Source organism: Miniopterus natalensis, chromosome 7, assembly GCF_054644295.1.
Source record: "Miniopterus natalensis isolate mMinNat1 chromosome 7, mMinNat1.hap1, whole genome shotgun sequence".
Lineage (NCBI taxonomy): Eukaryota > Metazoa > Chordata > Mammalia > Chiroptera > Miniopteridae > Miniopterus > Miniopterus natalensis.
This window is the reverse complement of record NC_142087.1, coordinates 80,176,780-80,190,679: the sequence shown is the minus strand read 5'-3', so window position 1 is coordinate 80,190,679 and position 13,900 is coordinate 80,176,780. Positions and strand designations below refer to the sequence as shown.

The 13,900-nt window shown below is 45.1% G+C and overlaps 1 protein-coding gene across 3 annotated transcripts in view; it reads left to right on the top strand.

Annotated features, from left to right (window-relative positions):
* Positions 1-13,900, top strand: part of LOC107529433 (serine/threonine-protein phosphatase 4 regulatory subunit 1-like) — a 65,761-nt gene that overhangs the window by 23,639 nt on the left and 28,222 nt on the right. For all 3 annotated transcript variants that reach the window (XM_087819188.1, XM_087819187.1, XM_087819190.1), the window contains 3 exons: positions 3,099-3,205; positions 4,741-4,883; positions 12,451-12,597. In XM_087819188.1, the coding sequence (XP_087675314.1) occupies positions 3,099-3,205; positions 4,741-4,883; positions 12,451-12,597 (397 nt within the window). The remainder of the gene's footprint in view (positions 1-3,098; positions 3,206-4,740; positions 4,884-12,450; positions 12,598-13,900) is intronic.

Here is a 13,900-nt window from a genome sequence, read left to right as displayed (position 1 = left end):
ACTGTGAGCTCCTTCAGGCAGGGCCTGGAACCTTCTTGTCTCCGTATCCTAAGTCTAGAGCCAGTTGGGCGAAACTCATGAATGTCACTGTGAGTGGGTGAGGGAAAGAAGGAACAAAGACAGGAAGGGTTCTTCCATAGTTACATTTCCAGGGAACGATGCCATATAAAGTTGAGCTACCTTCTTTATAGTTTAAAAAAAATCCATGAAAATAATACTTGCAACATTTTGCAATTTTAGGCATTAACTGGTGAGAGCCCTGTCTCCTCACTACAGTCTTAGATAATGACTTTGAATAGTTCCACGTGTATCCTTCCAGACTTTTCCCTAAATGAGAGTGCGTATGTCTGTGTATGTGTACATGTTTTGCACATATATACATAAGCGTAATTTACGTTAAGAAATGGGCTCATAACTATATGTGAAAGTCTTCACCTTGTTTTCTCATGTACTGTGTCTTGGCATTTCTCTAACTCCGCGCATACCCACGACACCGTGGCTCGGTTGGGCATCACCCGGCGCACTGAAAGGTTCCTAGTCCTGGCAAGCGCCTGCATTGCAGGCGTGATCCCCAGTCAGGGCACGTGTGTGAGGCAGCCGGTCATGTTTCTCTCACATTGATGTTTCTCGCTCTCCCTCTCCCTTCCTCTCCTGTCCCCTTCTCCCTTCCTCTCTCTATGCATGTCCTCAGGTGAGGATTAAAAGTAATAATAATAAAATTTTAAAAAATGGTTGTATAGTATGCCAGGGCAAAGAGACATCATAATTCATTTACTCTTCCTTCTTTGGTGGGCACTGTGATTGCAGTTCTTTGCTTTTTTAATACTGATGGCTGACATGCTCTAGAGCTTACCATGTGCCAAGTACCATGCTGTGAGCTTCCCAGGTATGATCTCATTTACTCTTCATGACACTTTTCTGAGGCACGCAAAGTTGTCCTCTCTCCTTTTATCTCATTAGCATCACTGACAGTGGGAAGTATTGAGCCTGAAGCTCCTGGACTCTGCTCCTCCACTCTGACCTCTCCAGGTCACGGCAACATAAAGAAGCCAGGTTTTTCCAAGGTGTTGGTGCCAAAGCACCAATTGCTTTGTGTCTTTAGCTCCCTCCCATCTGTATTCACTGTGGTGGATTTGTTCCTGTGCAGGGCCGTCCCTCACACTTTCCTCGCTTTCCTTAAGAGGGCAGGTCCCCTGTGACCACTTGAGGCTGGATGCAGATCTGTCTATCTGTTCTATGGCCCTAGAAGCAGATTGGGGATCTTAGTTGCTTGATTTCCCAGGGGAGGCTGACATGAATGTGGTCCAGTGAAATGTAATCAGGGCCTTTATCGTGTCTGTTTCGACTTTCCCAAACCTCCTGGCTGCCAGATCTCGACCCTCCATCCCAGGGGTGGTGTAAGTCTCTCTGCGGACAGGCTTGAGTTGATGGATTTCTTCCTGTACTATGCGGGCCAGAGGACTGCCTCTTTGAAGTCCACATTTCTAGTCTTCTTTTCCTGAAAATCAGGGTGGGTTTTTGACTTCAGCGAATGCCCCGGTTGCATGACCAGAAGTGGCATGTATTGTTCCTGGATTGTCAGGTAGTCAGAGGAGCAGACGGAGGCAGGCAGGGGCTCCTTTCTGTTTGCCATCCCCCCTTCTCACTCACTGAGGCCTCCAGGCCACCGTAAGCCACTGCTGATTGCACTGAATGCCTCCTCCTCCATGTCTTTGTCTAAAACAGCTTTACTGAGGCATATTTTTCATGCAATAAAATTCACCCACTTAAAGCGTCCAGTGAGATGAGTTTGGGTAGATGTCCATAGGCATGCAGCCATCACCGTAGTCAGGTTTGAACATTTCCATCACCCGCTTGTTTCCTCGTTTGTCCCTTTGTGGTCAGCCCCTCCCCTCCATTCCTCACCACCACTGGCCCAGGCAACCATGGACTTGTTTTTTGATGCTAGATCTTTTAGAAATTTATATATATGAAATCATGTGGTATGTAGTGATCTGTGTGGCTGCTTTTTCTTAGTAAAATGTGTTTGAAATTTGTGCCTTCAGTTCCCAGCAGTCCGCCCTTTCATTGCTGCGTGGTGGTCCGCTGTGTGGCGAGCCCTTGTCTAATGTGTGCGTCCCTAGCTGACCAGCATTGAGACCTTTCCATTGTGTGGCCCTGATGAATAAAGCTAATGCAAACATTTGTGTACAAGTTTTGTGCGAACATACTTTTTCATTTCATTTGGGTAAATAAATACCCAAGGGAGAGTTGTGGGGTTGAATAATAAGTGTATGTGTAACTTTTTGAGAAGCTGTCAAATTGTTTTCCGGATCACCTGTGCTGTTTTCATTCTCACTGACAATGGCTGTGTGTTCCTGTTGCTTTATATCTTTGTATCTGCTACCAGCACTGGTTGCTTTCACAATTTGAGTTCTCATAGTGGGTATAGTGTTACCTTATTGTGGCTCTTTTTGCCTTTGTGTTTTGTTATGCCTTTAACCTTTATTTTGAAAATATTTCAGATTTACAGAAGACTTACAGGATAGTACAAAGAGTTCCCATATAGCTTTTGCCCAGCACCCTCTAATGTGGTGGTTCTCAATCAGTGGTGACTTTGCCCTCCGCGCCCACTGGCCTTTTGGCCAAATGTCTGGAGACATTTTTGGTTGTCACATCATGAGGTCAGGTGCAGCCAGGGGAATGCTGTTGACACCTAGTGGGTAGAGGGCATTTGAGATGGAGGTGGCCATCAATGTCTCTGGGTATTTCCTTCTATGTTTTTGGTCACATAATTCCCTCCCACTGTCATAGGGCCTGTCTTCCAGGTCTATTGAGGCCCGAAGAATCAGTCAGAAAAGGAGAAAAGGTTTTTCCTTGTCCCAAGTGGATGGTTTCTACCTCCAGTGACCTCCGGACTAGAGGGCACTGTTCCATCTCTGTAGGATGTTGACCCACATTGGAATGATCATCTATGGATGTTTCTGGACACTCCTTCCTCCCTCTGGATGGAGGTTGAAGACTTTCCTTTGCTCCCTGGTTGCATGATCTGCTTGTAGCCTGCGCCCCAGCAGTTGGTGTTGCCTATGTAACTGTTGGATACTTTCTCATCTCTACAGCCAGATTATTGCTAGAGGGCTACTGGATATCTTCCGGGACTTCAGTAATGATGAAGAAGACTTCTTAACGGTCATGGCGATCGTGGTCAGATTATCAGAAGATGCAGGTTTGTACAGGAGTGTATACTTTTACTTTTTACTCGCACATTTCCAAGAAATTGTTTATAACCAATGATAGCTAACATAAAAATCCCTGCTTATTAATCAATAAATTTTAAGCAATGCCTACCCATGAATGGATTTTGTCATGAAGAATGGGCGTCTTGTTTGGCATCAATGATGCTTATTTTCAGAAAATTAGAATGACTAACAGCTGTGAATGCTCTTTGCCCTGGCAGTTAGGCATTTTGTATTTCATGACTTCTGCCAGACTATTGGTTGCTAAGGAACACCAAATCAGCCCTAGGTAGTTTTCCCAGTGGTTAGAGTGTCGGCCCTCCGACTGAAGGGTCTCTGGTTCGATTCCTGTCAAGGGCAGATACCTCGGTTGCAAGCTCAATCCTGGCCTCGGTCAGGGTGAGTGCAGGAGGCAACCAAGTGTCTCTCTCACATCAGTGTTCCTCCCTCCCTCCCTCCCCCCCTCCCCCTCCCTTTCTCTCCCTCTCCCTTCTGCTCTCTCTGAAAAAGTGGAAAAAATATCCTCGGGTGAGGATTAAAAAACATGCACAGAAATACTAAATCAAAAGAAAGATGACAACAGTCCAGTCATTGCTTCCCCTCACCTCTGGTCTTTGTGGGCTAATCGTGATTTTTTTTCTCTTTCCAACCCCACGATTGCTGTCCTAGGAGGCAAGCACACTGCCGTGCAGTAGACACTGAGACACTCACACCCCTGCCCCGTCCCCAGGAAAAGGAGTCAGATGCATGAGTAGTGGCTTCGCCAGTACTGACAGCTGCCAGCCCCCTGACATTTATAATGACTGGTGAATTGCTTCAGAAAGTTTCAGAAATCTTAGGCTTGCTTTAGATTTTGATCATTTTAACTGAAAATAGAAAAATAAGCCTTCCATATAGCTCCCATATTACTTTAAAATATTCATAAGACTATGACACAATGCTTTTAAAAAGGCCCAAGTGGATGTTTTGAGTCCTTAAATGGATTCTCTTTATAAATGACTCACCATTTACAGCGCTGAAGCAATTATATATTTGTGTTAAATTTAATGTGGTATATTGGCGCTCAAGCCGCTCTTTTGTTTAATGCTTTGCCTTAGAAATAATTGGGATGCGTGGATTGTGGGGGAGTGCATTTATGAAAGAATTATTTGTAATGTATACATTCTGGCTGGAATTTAAATAAGCACAGCCCATAGGTCTGGCATATATGCCATTAGTTGTAATGGCTTTTGGATGCTGGCCCAGCACGCAGACTCCTTGCGCCCTCCTCGATTTATATATGGCTTGTTATAATAGAGTTGTCATTCTCTCTTCTTTTTATGTTTTTATATTGCCATATAGCTTATTAGCTTTTTAAGCCTGTCTGTAGCATAAATACTCTAAATGGGAAATGATTTTTAAACTGCATTTGTCTAATTTTTTTGATGAAGTATTTTAGTAAGAAAAGCTAGAAACTATCAGTATGTACAAGATGCTTGGCTTATTCTTATATAATTCTTTTTTTGTTGTTTTTTTATTGCTGCAGAGCCCACAGTGCGGACTGAGCTGATGGAACAGATTCCTCCTGTTGCCATTTTTTTACAAGAAAACAGATCAAATTTTCCAGTGGTGTTCTCCGAATATCTTATACCTATTGTAGTGCGGTACCTCACAGATCCAAACAATCAGGTCTGAAAAATCGTAACCTTAAGGTGTCTGTAGCAAATCCTCTTTAGTCTTATTTAACTAACCTTCATAATTCAGAAAACAGAGTTAGGTGATCCAGGCACAAAGGTCTGTTTGTGCCCAGTCCCTCTAATCACATAGGAAGGTAGACAGCACCCATTCATATTATCATGAGATGCTTCTTTTTTTTCTTTTGTTTTTTTTATTATGGAAGCTTCCAAACACACATAGATGTAGAGAGAATATTAAAATGAATGCTTGTGTTCTGTTCACCCAGCTTCAACTATCATTAGCATTTGACCAGTCTTTTTTCATTTCTCTTACCAACATAAATCCAACCCAGATAAAAGCAGTTCCTAGATACTGTATCATTTCAGCTGTGAATGCTTTAGTATTGCACTCTGAGAAATATAGACACTTTAAAAACATAATGACGGTACCATTATCACAAGTGTAAAAATTATTGGTAGTTTCTTAATATCATCTGCCATCTAGTCATTGTTCAAATTTTCCCAGTTTTCTCATCAGTCTGGTTTTGCAGATAGTCTGTTCACATCAGAAGACACACAGGTTCACACTTGGATTTGGTTGACATGTCTTTAAATCTCTTTTAATTTATAAAGTTCTCCCTCCCTTTTGCTCCTGCAGTTTGTTTGTTGAGTAAACTGGGTCATTAGTCCTGTCAGATTTGCTTCGCTTGGGATCTGGCTGATCTTGTCCCCATCATGTTGTTCAAGATGTTCCTCTAGTTTCAGTATTTCCTACACTGGTGGTAATTTAGAGGCTCTGTCAGACTCAGACTTTTGTGTTGCACAGTGAGAATTTGTTCTGGGTGCTGCTGTGTTTTCCTGCAGCATCAAGTCAGGGAGCAGAAAGCTGTGTGGTCACTTGATGCAGGTTTGTCAGCCTTACCTGTTCATTACGAAATCTCTATCAACCCATGAGCAGCCATGGGTGATCATTGCCCACATCTAGGATTTCATTAGATGTTCATATTCCATCATTTTTTCATTTCATAGCTGGGAGTCTTCTGTAAAGAACTCCCCTCTCAGCTTTTGGTAACCCTGAAAGTCTTTTTGTCCAGGGAAGACAAGATAAATGCTTTATTTTTCCCTTTATTTACCAGTTTCTAGTGTCCTAATAATCTACAAATGTTACCAATTAGGTTTTAATAATTTGTTTATTGTGAGTATTGTAATGAACCTGTGATTTTAACATATTAGATGTTTTCATCCATTGCAGTCTTTTTTTTTAATGAACAAATTATCCTAGCTTTGACCAGATGGCCCCCTTTAAGTTAGCTCCCGAATCTTCTTGACATGACCCATAGACTTGGATAGCTCACCTCTACCTGCAACTGGCCATTTCTCCAGAATGGCCCAGTTCCTTTAAGAGGGAAATGATAATGGGAAGCCTGAGTGTGGGTACCGCAGATGCTCATTGCTACGAGATTAGTCATTGCTTCTAGTGACAGAGCAATTGATTTTCTTAAAAACTGAAAATTCCTCCTGAGGCTATAGTGATATTTCCAACTTAAACTTAGGATTATAGGGTTTTTACTTACTTGATTTTATATATGTATATATATTTTTTACACAGTACAAATCTTGCTCCCTAATGGTATTAACATGTATGTCTGTGTGTATCTAAAAGGAAAATACCAGTGCTATTACCAACCCTATGGACTGTATTTTAAGCTTTTCTTGTCCTCAGGCTGTCTGCCCTGGAGACACACAGTCATGTAAGCAGTCCTGCATTTTCAAGTCACTTGCATCAACCCTTCTCGTGGCGAAGCTGATAACTTGATATGCATTTAGGCTCATTTGTTTTCATTTGTAGAAATTGCTTTAGCTTTTACATTTTGATATAATTTAGACTTATAATTAGTTAAAATGTTTTTATGTGATTCCACAGGAAAAGCTGTAAAGCAGAGTAAGTACATTCAGAGAAACCTGACTTCCATCCTGATCCCCCTGCCTGTCTCTTCCTCCCTGTAGATTTTTTAGGGGTAATGAATAAACCATTTTGAATAGGTTTTGGTTTATTCTTACCTTTAAAAAATACACACACATATAACTAAACAAACACACATATGTCCTTGTATTCTGCCCCCTCTTGTTCCTCTCAGATGCAAGGTGGCTACTGTGCCTGCTGCTCTGTCCCTTGCTTTTCCCCCCATCTAGGATATCCTGGAGGTCAGTCCATAGCAGTCCAGGGAAAGCCTCCCGTTCCTTTTTCCTGACTGCGTAGTATTCCACTGAGCACACGTACCATAGTTCATTGATAGACATTTAGGTTATCTCTGCTTCTTTGCCATGTTAAAATTGTTGCAACAAATAGCCTTGCATCATTTCTGTCTGTATCAGTTTATTTTGGGGCGTTAAATATATTTGTAATTTTTTTTTTTAATATATCTTTATTGATTTCAGAGAGAGGAAGGGAGAGGGGGAGAAAGAGATAGAAACATCAATGATGAGAGTCATCACTGATCAGCCGCCTCCTGCATGCCCCTGACTGGGGATCAAGCCCAGAACCCAGACATGTGCCCTGACTGGGAATTGAACCGCGATCTCCTGGATCCTAGTTTGATGCTCAACCGCTGAGCCACGCTGGCCGGGCTGTAATTTTTTATAATATGCCAAGATTTCATCATTGTTATTTTCAATAAATTCTACAATGTGGGCTTGTATTTCTACAAAGAGCAGATACTGCTCTAGTAGGTTTGGTTCAGTGGTTAGAGCATTGGCTCTTGGACTGAAGGGTCCTGGGTTTGAGGCTGGCCAAGGTCGTGTACCTCAGTTGCAGGCTCCATCCCTGGTGATGGGTCAGGGCTCATGTGGAAGGCAGCCAATTGATGTGTCTCTCTCACATCAGTGTTTCTCTCCCTCTCTCTCTCTCTCTCTCTCTGTCTGTCTCGCTCCCTCCCTCCATCCCTCCCTTCATTCCACTGTCTCTGAAAGCAATCGAAAAAATATCCTCAGGTAAGGATTAAAAAAAGAGCAAATACTCACTTCTAACTGTTGAATAGTATGACAGGATTAAAGGTAGTTTTCAAAGAAGGAAAAAATTCACCCTATTTCCACTCTCCTAACATCAGTATTTTGATTAGTTTTGCATTTTCTTCTCCAGGTTCTTAACATTTCCCTCACACAGATCTGATCATAACTTGATTTCTTCCATTCATTCATTTCTTTTTTTAAACATGTTTTTATTGATTTTATTGACTTCAGAGAGAGGAGGGGAGAAGGAGAGAGAGAGAAACATCAATGATGAGAAAGAATCATCGATCCGCTGCCTCCTGCATGTCCCCCACTGGGGATCGAGCCCACAACCTAGGACTGTGACCTCCTGGTTTGTGGGTCAATGCTCAACCAGTGAGCCACACTGGCAGGGCTGTTCATTCATTTCTTCAGACAGGTTCTGAGTGCCCCACGAGGAGCCAGGCACAGGGCTTTGTGCTGGGGCTAAAGAGATAAGTAGGGCACCCCCTGTGTTCCATCCCTGCCTTCTTTAGACACAGAAATATGGTGAAGTCATCTCAGACTCTTTAATGCCCCTGGGCACAGTCCGCCTCCTGTCCCCATCCCACCACTGATGCACAGGCACCTGCCAGTCCCTTCATGCTCTGGTTCCTTCTGAATGCCCCTCTCCTCCTACTCCCACCAGTCTCTGCCTCACTTGCACAGAGACCGGCCCTTCCAGATGTCCACAGTGGGGCCATCGGGAGTGCCTGAAGGCCCCTTATGAGTTAAGATTCTCTCTTCAGCAGAGGTGCACATTTTTGTGCATGTGGGAGTGGGTATTTCATGTCCCACCCAGCATGGCATCTCAGGCCAGCCTGTCTCTCTGTTCATCATCAGGTACTTTTCATGGCCATTGAACATGCAGTGACTCCTGTAAGGCATGAAATTAACAAAAATGGGCATATTATCAATATCATGATGACTGCTGCTACTTAACAGCTGCCCTTGCTGGGGCTCTCCCTGTGACATACCATGTTCAGTATTAGCCAGGAGTCTCTGTTTACCCTTCCTAACCTCCCTATGAAGTATGGGCACCCTTGTTAATTCTTCCTTGCTGTAGAGGTGAGGAATCTGAGCTGCAGAGGTGTGGTTGTGTTTAGGGGGGAGCAGCGGTTGGAGGAGGAGCGCAGGATGTCAGGTTAGTCTCACAGGCCCATCTGTTGTATGTTTTAGGATTGCCCAGGCACATCTGTTGTATGTTTTAGGATTGCCCAGGCACTTCTGTAACCGGTATTTTCTCTCCTATTCTAGACTCTGAGCCCCTTACTGTTCAGACTGGGTCTTACTTACCTCGGACCTAGCTCAGGGTCTGGTATTTGGTAGATATTTTCAGTAAAGAATCATAGAACTGAATCAGCTGTAAACACTCCACATTTCTTCAGCTGTCGTGAGCTACTCGCCGTGTGTCTTGGGAATGGATGTTCCATCCCTTTCTCATTTCTGATGTCTTCATTTTCTCTTAGGTTCTATCTTCTGTCTCATAAGCTAGCTTATTTTTCCAGTCTCTCATGTTGGCTTTTCTTTTTTGATTATAATCATGCCTAAATTTCCCTCGTCTTTGTCTCCTGCCCTTGACCCTGAACACACACTCACTACTTTCCCTATTGCAAGCTTCTTGAACAAGGAGCCTCCCCAGCCCCTATCCCTGAGTGGGCTCCCGGCTGAGCCTTGGCTATTGCACTGCACTGATGCTCCCAAAAGCCATGGACTCAACTCATGTCATTGTGAAATTCAGTATTTTTTTTTTCTCTTTCAAAAATAGTTTTATTTTCTAAAATATCATAAAATATTTTAATCACACCAGAGGATTGTGTAATAAACACCCATATACCCAGCACTCTTATTTGACAAGTGTTAACATTTTGCAATTTTGCTTCTAACCTTTTTGTTTATAGTTAGAGATATGGTTAAAACTGCTCTGTGTCCTGTACCCCATTCTTCCCCCTCCCTCCCTCCTGTAGAAAACGGCCATCCTGAGCTCGGGCGTCCCCCCTAACAGGGTTTTCTAGTCACACCATGTGTAAGTGGCCCTGACTGAGACAGGGCCTTGTTCAGGTGCTTCAAGGCCTTGCTAAGTGGCGTCAGACTGTCCTCTCTGCTCTGCCGCTTGCTGGTATTCCTCTGTTTTTAAGATCTACCCCCATTGATCCGAAAGCTCTTGGTCATTCATTTTAACTGTTTTATGGAATTGCATTTCTGTTCTCCCACAATTTTCCCTTGGCTTGACCCGTTTGTACCATTTGTCACTGTTAAGCACTTTTGTGTTTTTGAAGACCCCTTTTCTGGGATGCCCACCAGGCATTTCATGGCCCTATCCCAACAGTGGGATGAAAAGATGACCAGGATGTATTTGTTCTCTGCTCTTCCTGGGCTGGGGTCATCCTGACTCCTCCCTCTCTGGGCTTCTCACACTGTGATCTTTGTAAGATCCTAGCCAGCTCTCATCTGGGGCATACTGTGTTAAACCCTAGTCTGAGCCCTTCTGTCTATTAGGTCATTCACCACACAGCCACCTGTGGCATGGGCACTGTTACTATCCACTGGGACAGAGGCACAGGCCAGGGCTCCAAGGGGCTAAGTCCCACACCCTAGATGCTCCAGCTAGTAATTGCAGAGCACAGGTTGGGGCTCAGCAGTCACCCCACTGTGGTGTCCCGTCGGGCTCTTAGGAGCCCTCCCTGCCTCGTCCCTTCCTCCTTGCTCGTGTTGTCTCCAGTCTCTGCCCTGGTCCTCGCCCGTCCTCCAGCGTATTGTCTGGTCTTTTTCTCACAGTGCTAGGATTCTCTCCGTCTCAGCTTCTTCCATGGGCCTAGGGAGACCCACCTGTGGTGATCACCTGACTGCTGTCCCTCACCCATATCCATCTCCACAGCCCACAGATGGCTCTCCCTGGAGATGTGTTGCACCACGCAGAGCTCAAGACTCCAGCACCTGCACCTTCCTCTTTCCCCTCAGTCCTGCTTCATCCCGTTTCTGGTGGCTGCCGGTTTCCTTGGTTCGTGGCCACATCACTCCCATCTCTGTCTCCATCTTCACGTGCCCTTCTTCCCTCTTTTGTCTGTCTTCTCCTCTTGCCTTTTCCTTGTAAGGACCCTTGTGATTACATTCAGGGCCCACCCCAATAATCCTGGATGACCTCCAGATCCTGAGCTTGATCACATCTGCAAAGACTTTTTCTCCAAATAAAGTCCCATTCAGAAGATCCAAGGATTTGACATGGATATAACCTTTGGGGGCCACCTTTCACCCTTGGCAGGCTTCGAACTGCCTGTGACACCTGGCTCCATATCCACTCAGGGCTCCCCTTCACTGTCTGGGGCGGCCTCCCAGCTGTCCTCTGGCCTTTTGAGCCGTCAGCTGGGATTGTGTCCCATAGGCAGGTGGCAGGCAGGCCTGAGTCCCCTGCTCTGTGGTCCTCTCATGTTCTCTGCTCCTGGCCTGTCAGACACTCACTACGTGCTTGACACCGCAGAGTTATTGGGGGCATTGCTGCCTGCAGTTGGATGCCCGGTCCCGTCACCGGTGCCTGGCGGTACTGCCTTTCTCTGTTCGCCTTTCCCACCGGGATCAGTGCAGTCACTATTCCACTGACCTCTGCCCTCAGTCTGCCATCGCCTCCAATTTCCTCCAAACACAGTGCCGGAATGATCTTCCAAAGTACTGTTTTCATCCTGTCACCTGTTCAGAAAGTTTCATGCTGGATTGCTGCTGTGGCTTCAGTCTCACAGGCTGGCTCTCTTGTAACTGCTCTCCGCTTGTCGTCTGTGACTCCATATACTCCTGGTCCATCACTGTCCTGCCTCACCAGCAGGCCGGGGCTGCTCACGACTAGCCCTATCAATTCAAATTTCTTGTGCTTTCATTTCTCCCAAAATGTCGTCTCCAGCATCCTAGGTTCCCTCGTCATGCTTGCTCACCCCCAGGCCAACTGCAAAGAACAGCCTTCTACCTTCCTCTTCTCTGCACTGAGTCCTCGCTTTCTTGTCCTGCCCTTGGGGCTCTCCTCTGAGCGCTGCCTGTGGCCTCCTGTTGCAGTTGATATTATTCATGCCCAGATGTGGTGGGAGGATGGTCCCTTTGCCTGGGGGTTCGAGGATGTATCCCGTGTCATCAACCCACTGCCAAGTGCTAAGGGTGCATCGGAGGACAGGACAAGTCAGACATGGCACCCTGCCTCATCTGGGTGGGAAAGACTGATGGCAATGTGTCATCATACAGAAAAACGTGTGTGTGTGCGTGTCTATATGAGTGGAGATCTGGGACACGAGTCATGAGACAAAAGTGCAGGGTGCTGTTAGGGTACAGGTGGGACCTGACCTGATGGGGTTCAAGGGAAGGGACGTTGGCCTGAGAGCATCGAATGGCAGGAGTCAGTTGGGCAGAGGGAGTGCACATTCTAAGGCCTGGGAAGGAAGTGTGACTGAAGGTTCCAGAACCGTGGGGGAAGGGAGGTGCTCTGGGTAGGTGCTCTGCTGAGGGAGTTTGGCCTTGATCCTGAGAGAACTTGGGCTTGCTCTGTGTTTCACCTTTGCCTTTTCCTCTTCTAGGTTAGAAAATCAAGTCAGGAAGTGCTCTTGATTCTTCTGGAGCAAGATCTGATTTTCCAGCCTGATATTGAGAACAAAGTGTGTCCAATCCTGCTGGCACTCTCTGCCCCGGATAGTGATGATGAATATAAAGCAGAAGCCGTGAACGTAAGTCTGCCTGGGGAGCGACAGCCCCCACGCCTTGTGGGCTGTCTGTGACTGGGTGTGTGTGTGACTTGAAGTGTCACATGTGTTCACTTGGCCAGCCCTGTTCTCATAAACAAGGTGGCTGGTGGTTCGGCCTCGCTCAGAGAAAGTTTCCAGTTCAGATCTGAGTATGTTTGAAAGTGACTCTATCACCAATTGCTTTAAGAAGGCAACGCGAGGGATGTCAGTGATTTGGACAGAGTTGGGGTAGCTGGCTTCGACTTCTGCTGGGCAGGATGCTGAGATTTGTAGGTGTATCCTTAAACCTGCTGGGATCATGGACCATGTTTCCCGAAGGAAGGAACCCAGTGTGACGTGGGAGATGACTTTAGGTGGTACCAGCACAATTAAAACCTAGTAGGCATGGGTCTGTTCTGTTGATTAGGTCAAGACTAAAGTGGGCATGTCAGCAAATAAGAAGGAGGCATTCTGAAGAGTGCAGATGTGGCCAGAGGTTAAAGCACTTTGGGAAATGCTGTGTTCAGTATTTGTGCTGATACCAGTTAAAGCTGTACAATTAAAAGAATAGTCTAAATACTGAATTTCTTCTGCTTTTAACAGTTTTGTGGTATACTTGGGTTTGTAGGATTCTGTACACATTGTGAAGTGATGGTTAATCGGGCTTTCTGCTCGCTTCTGGAATGAAGAGTCAGGCTGGTGGTCATGGATCCCCCAAGACCAAGACTCCCGAGCCTGTCCTCATGCCTGCTCCTTTGTGGCTCGAGAAGGTTCTCCAAGGCCATCTTGTTTTCTGAGCTGCTGCCCCCATTGCTGTCCACTGACCCGTGCAGGAGGTGCTGCCCAGCATGGCCTTTCTGTTTGTGTTCTAGAAGTGAACAGCTATAGCATTTTAGGAAACATCCTACCTGAAGATGTAAAAAATCATAAGCCTCAGTTATGAGTACAGTAAGATCTAGAAGATAGCTGTTTTCTTGGTTGGAAAAGAATGGCGTTAGAGGAAAGGAATTTTTTCTTTTTCAGAGTGTGGAAACGTTGTATACTTTGGAGCGAGAAAACTATATTAGAGCATCAGAGCACCTGGCAGTCTTCATTTATGTAAAAGTTTCCCTCAACTCGGAGTTAGAGGCCTAGCTTTTTAAACTAATTTAATATTTTGCGTATCCCATATGTTTATGAGTCAGGCTGAAGAATAATTGACTATTAAAATTAAAATTCTCCAGGGTTCTCTTATAAATTTCAAGTTTCTCTCTAAGAAATTAAATTTGTTGTGCGAAATGAACCTGGATAATATCATTAGTTGGGG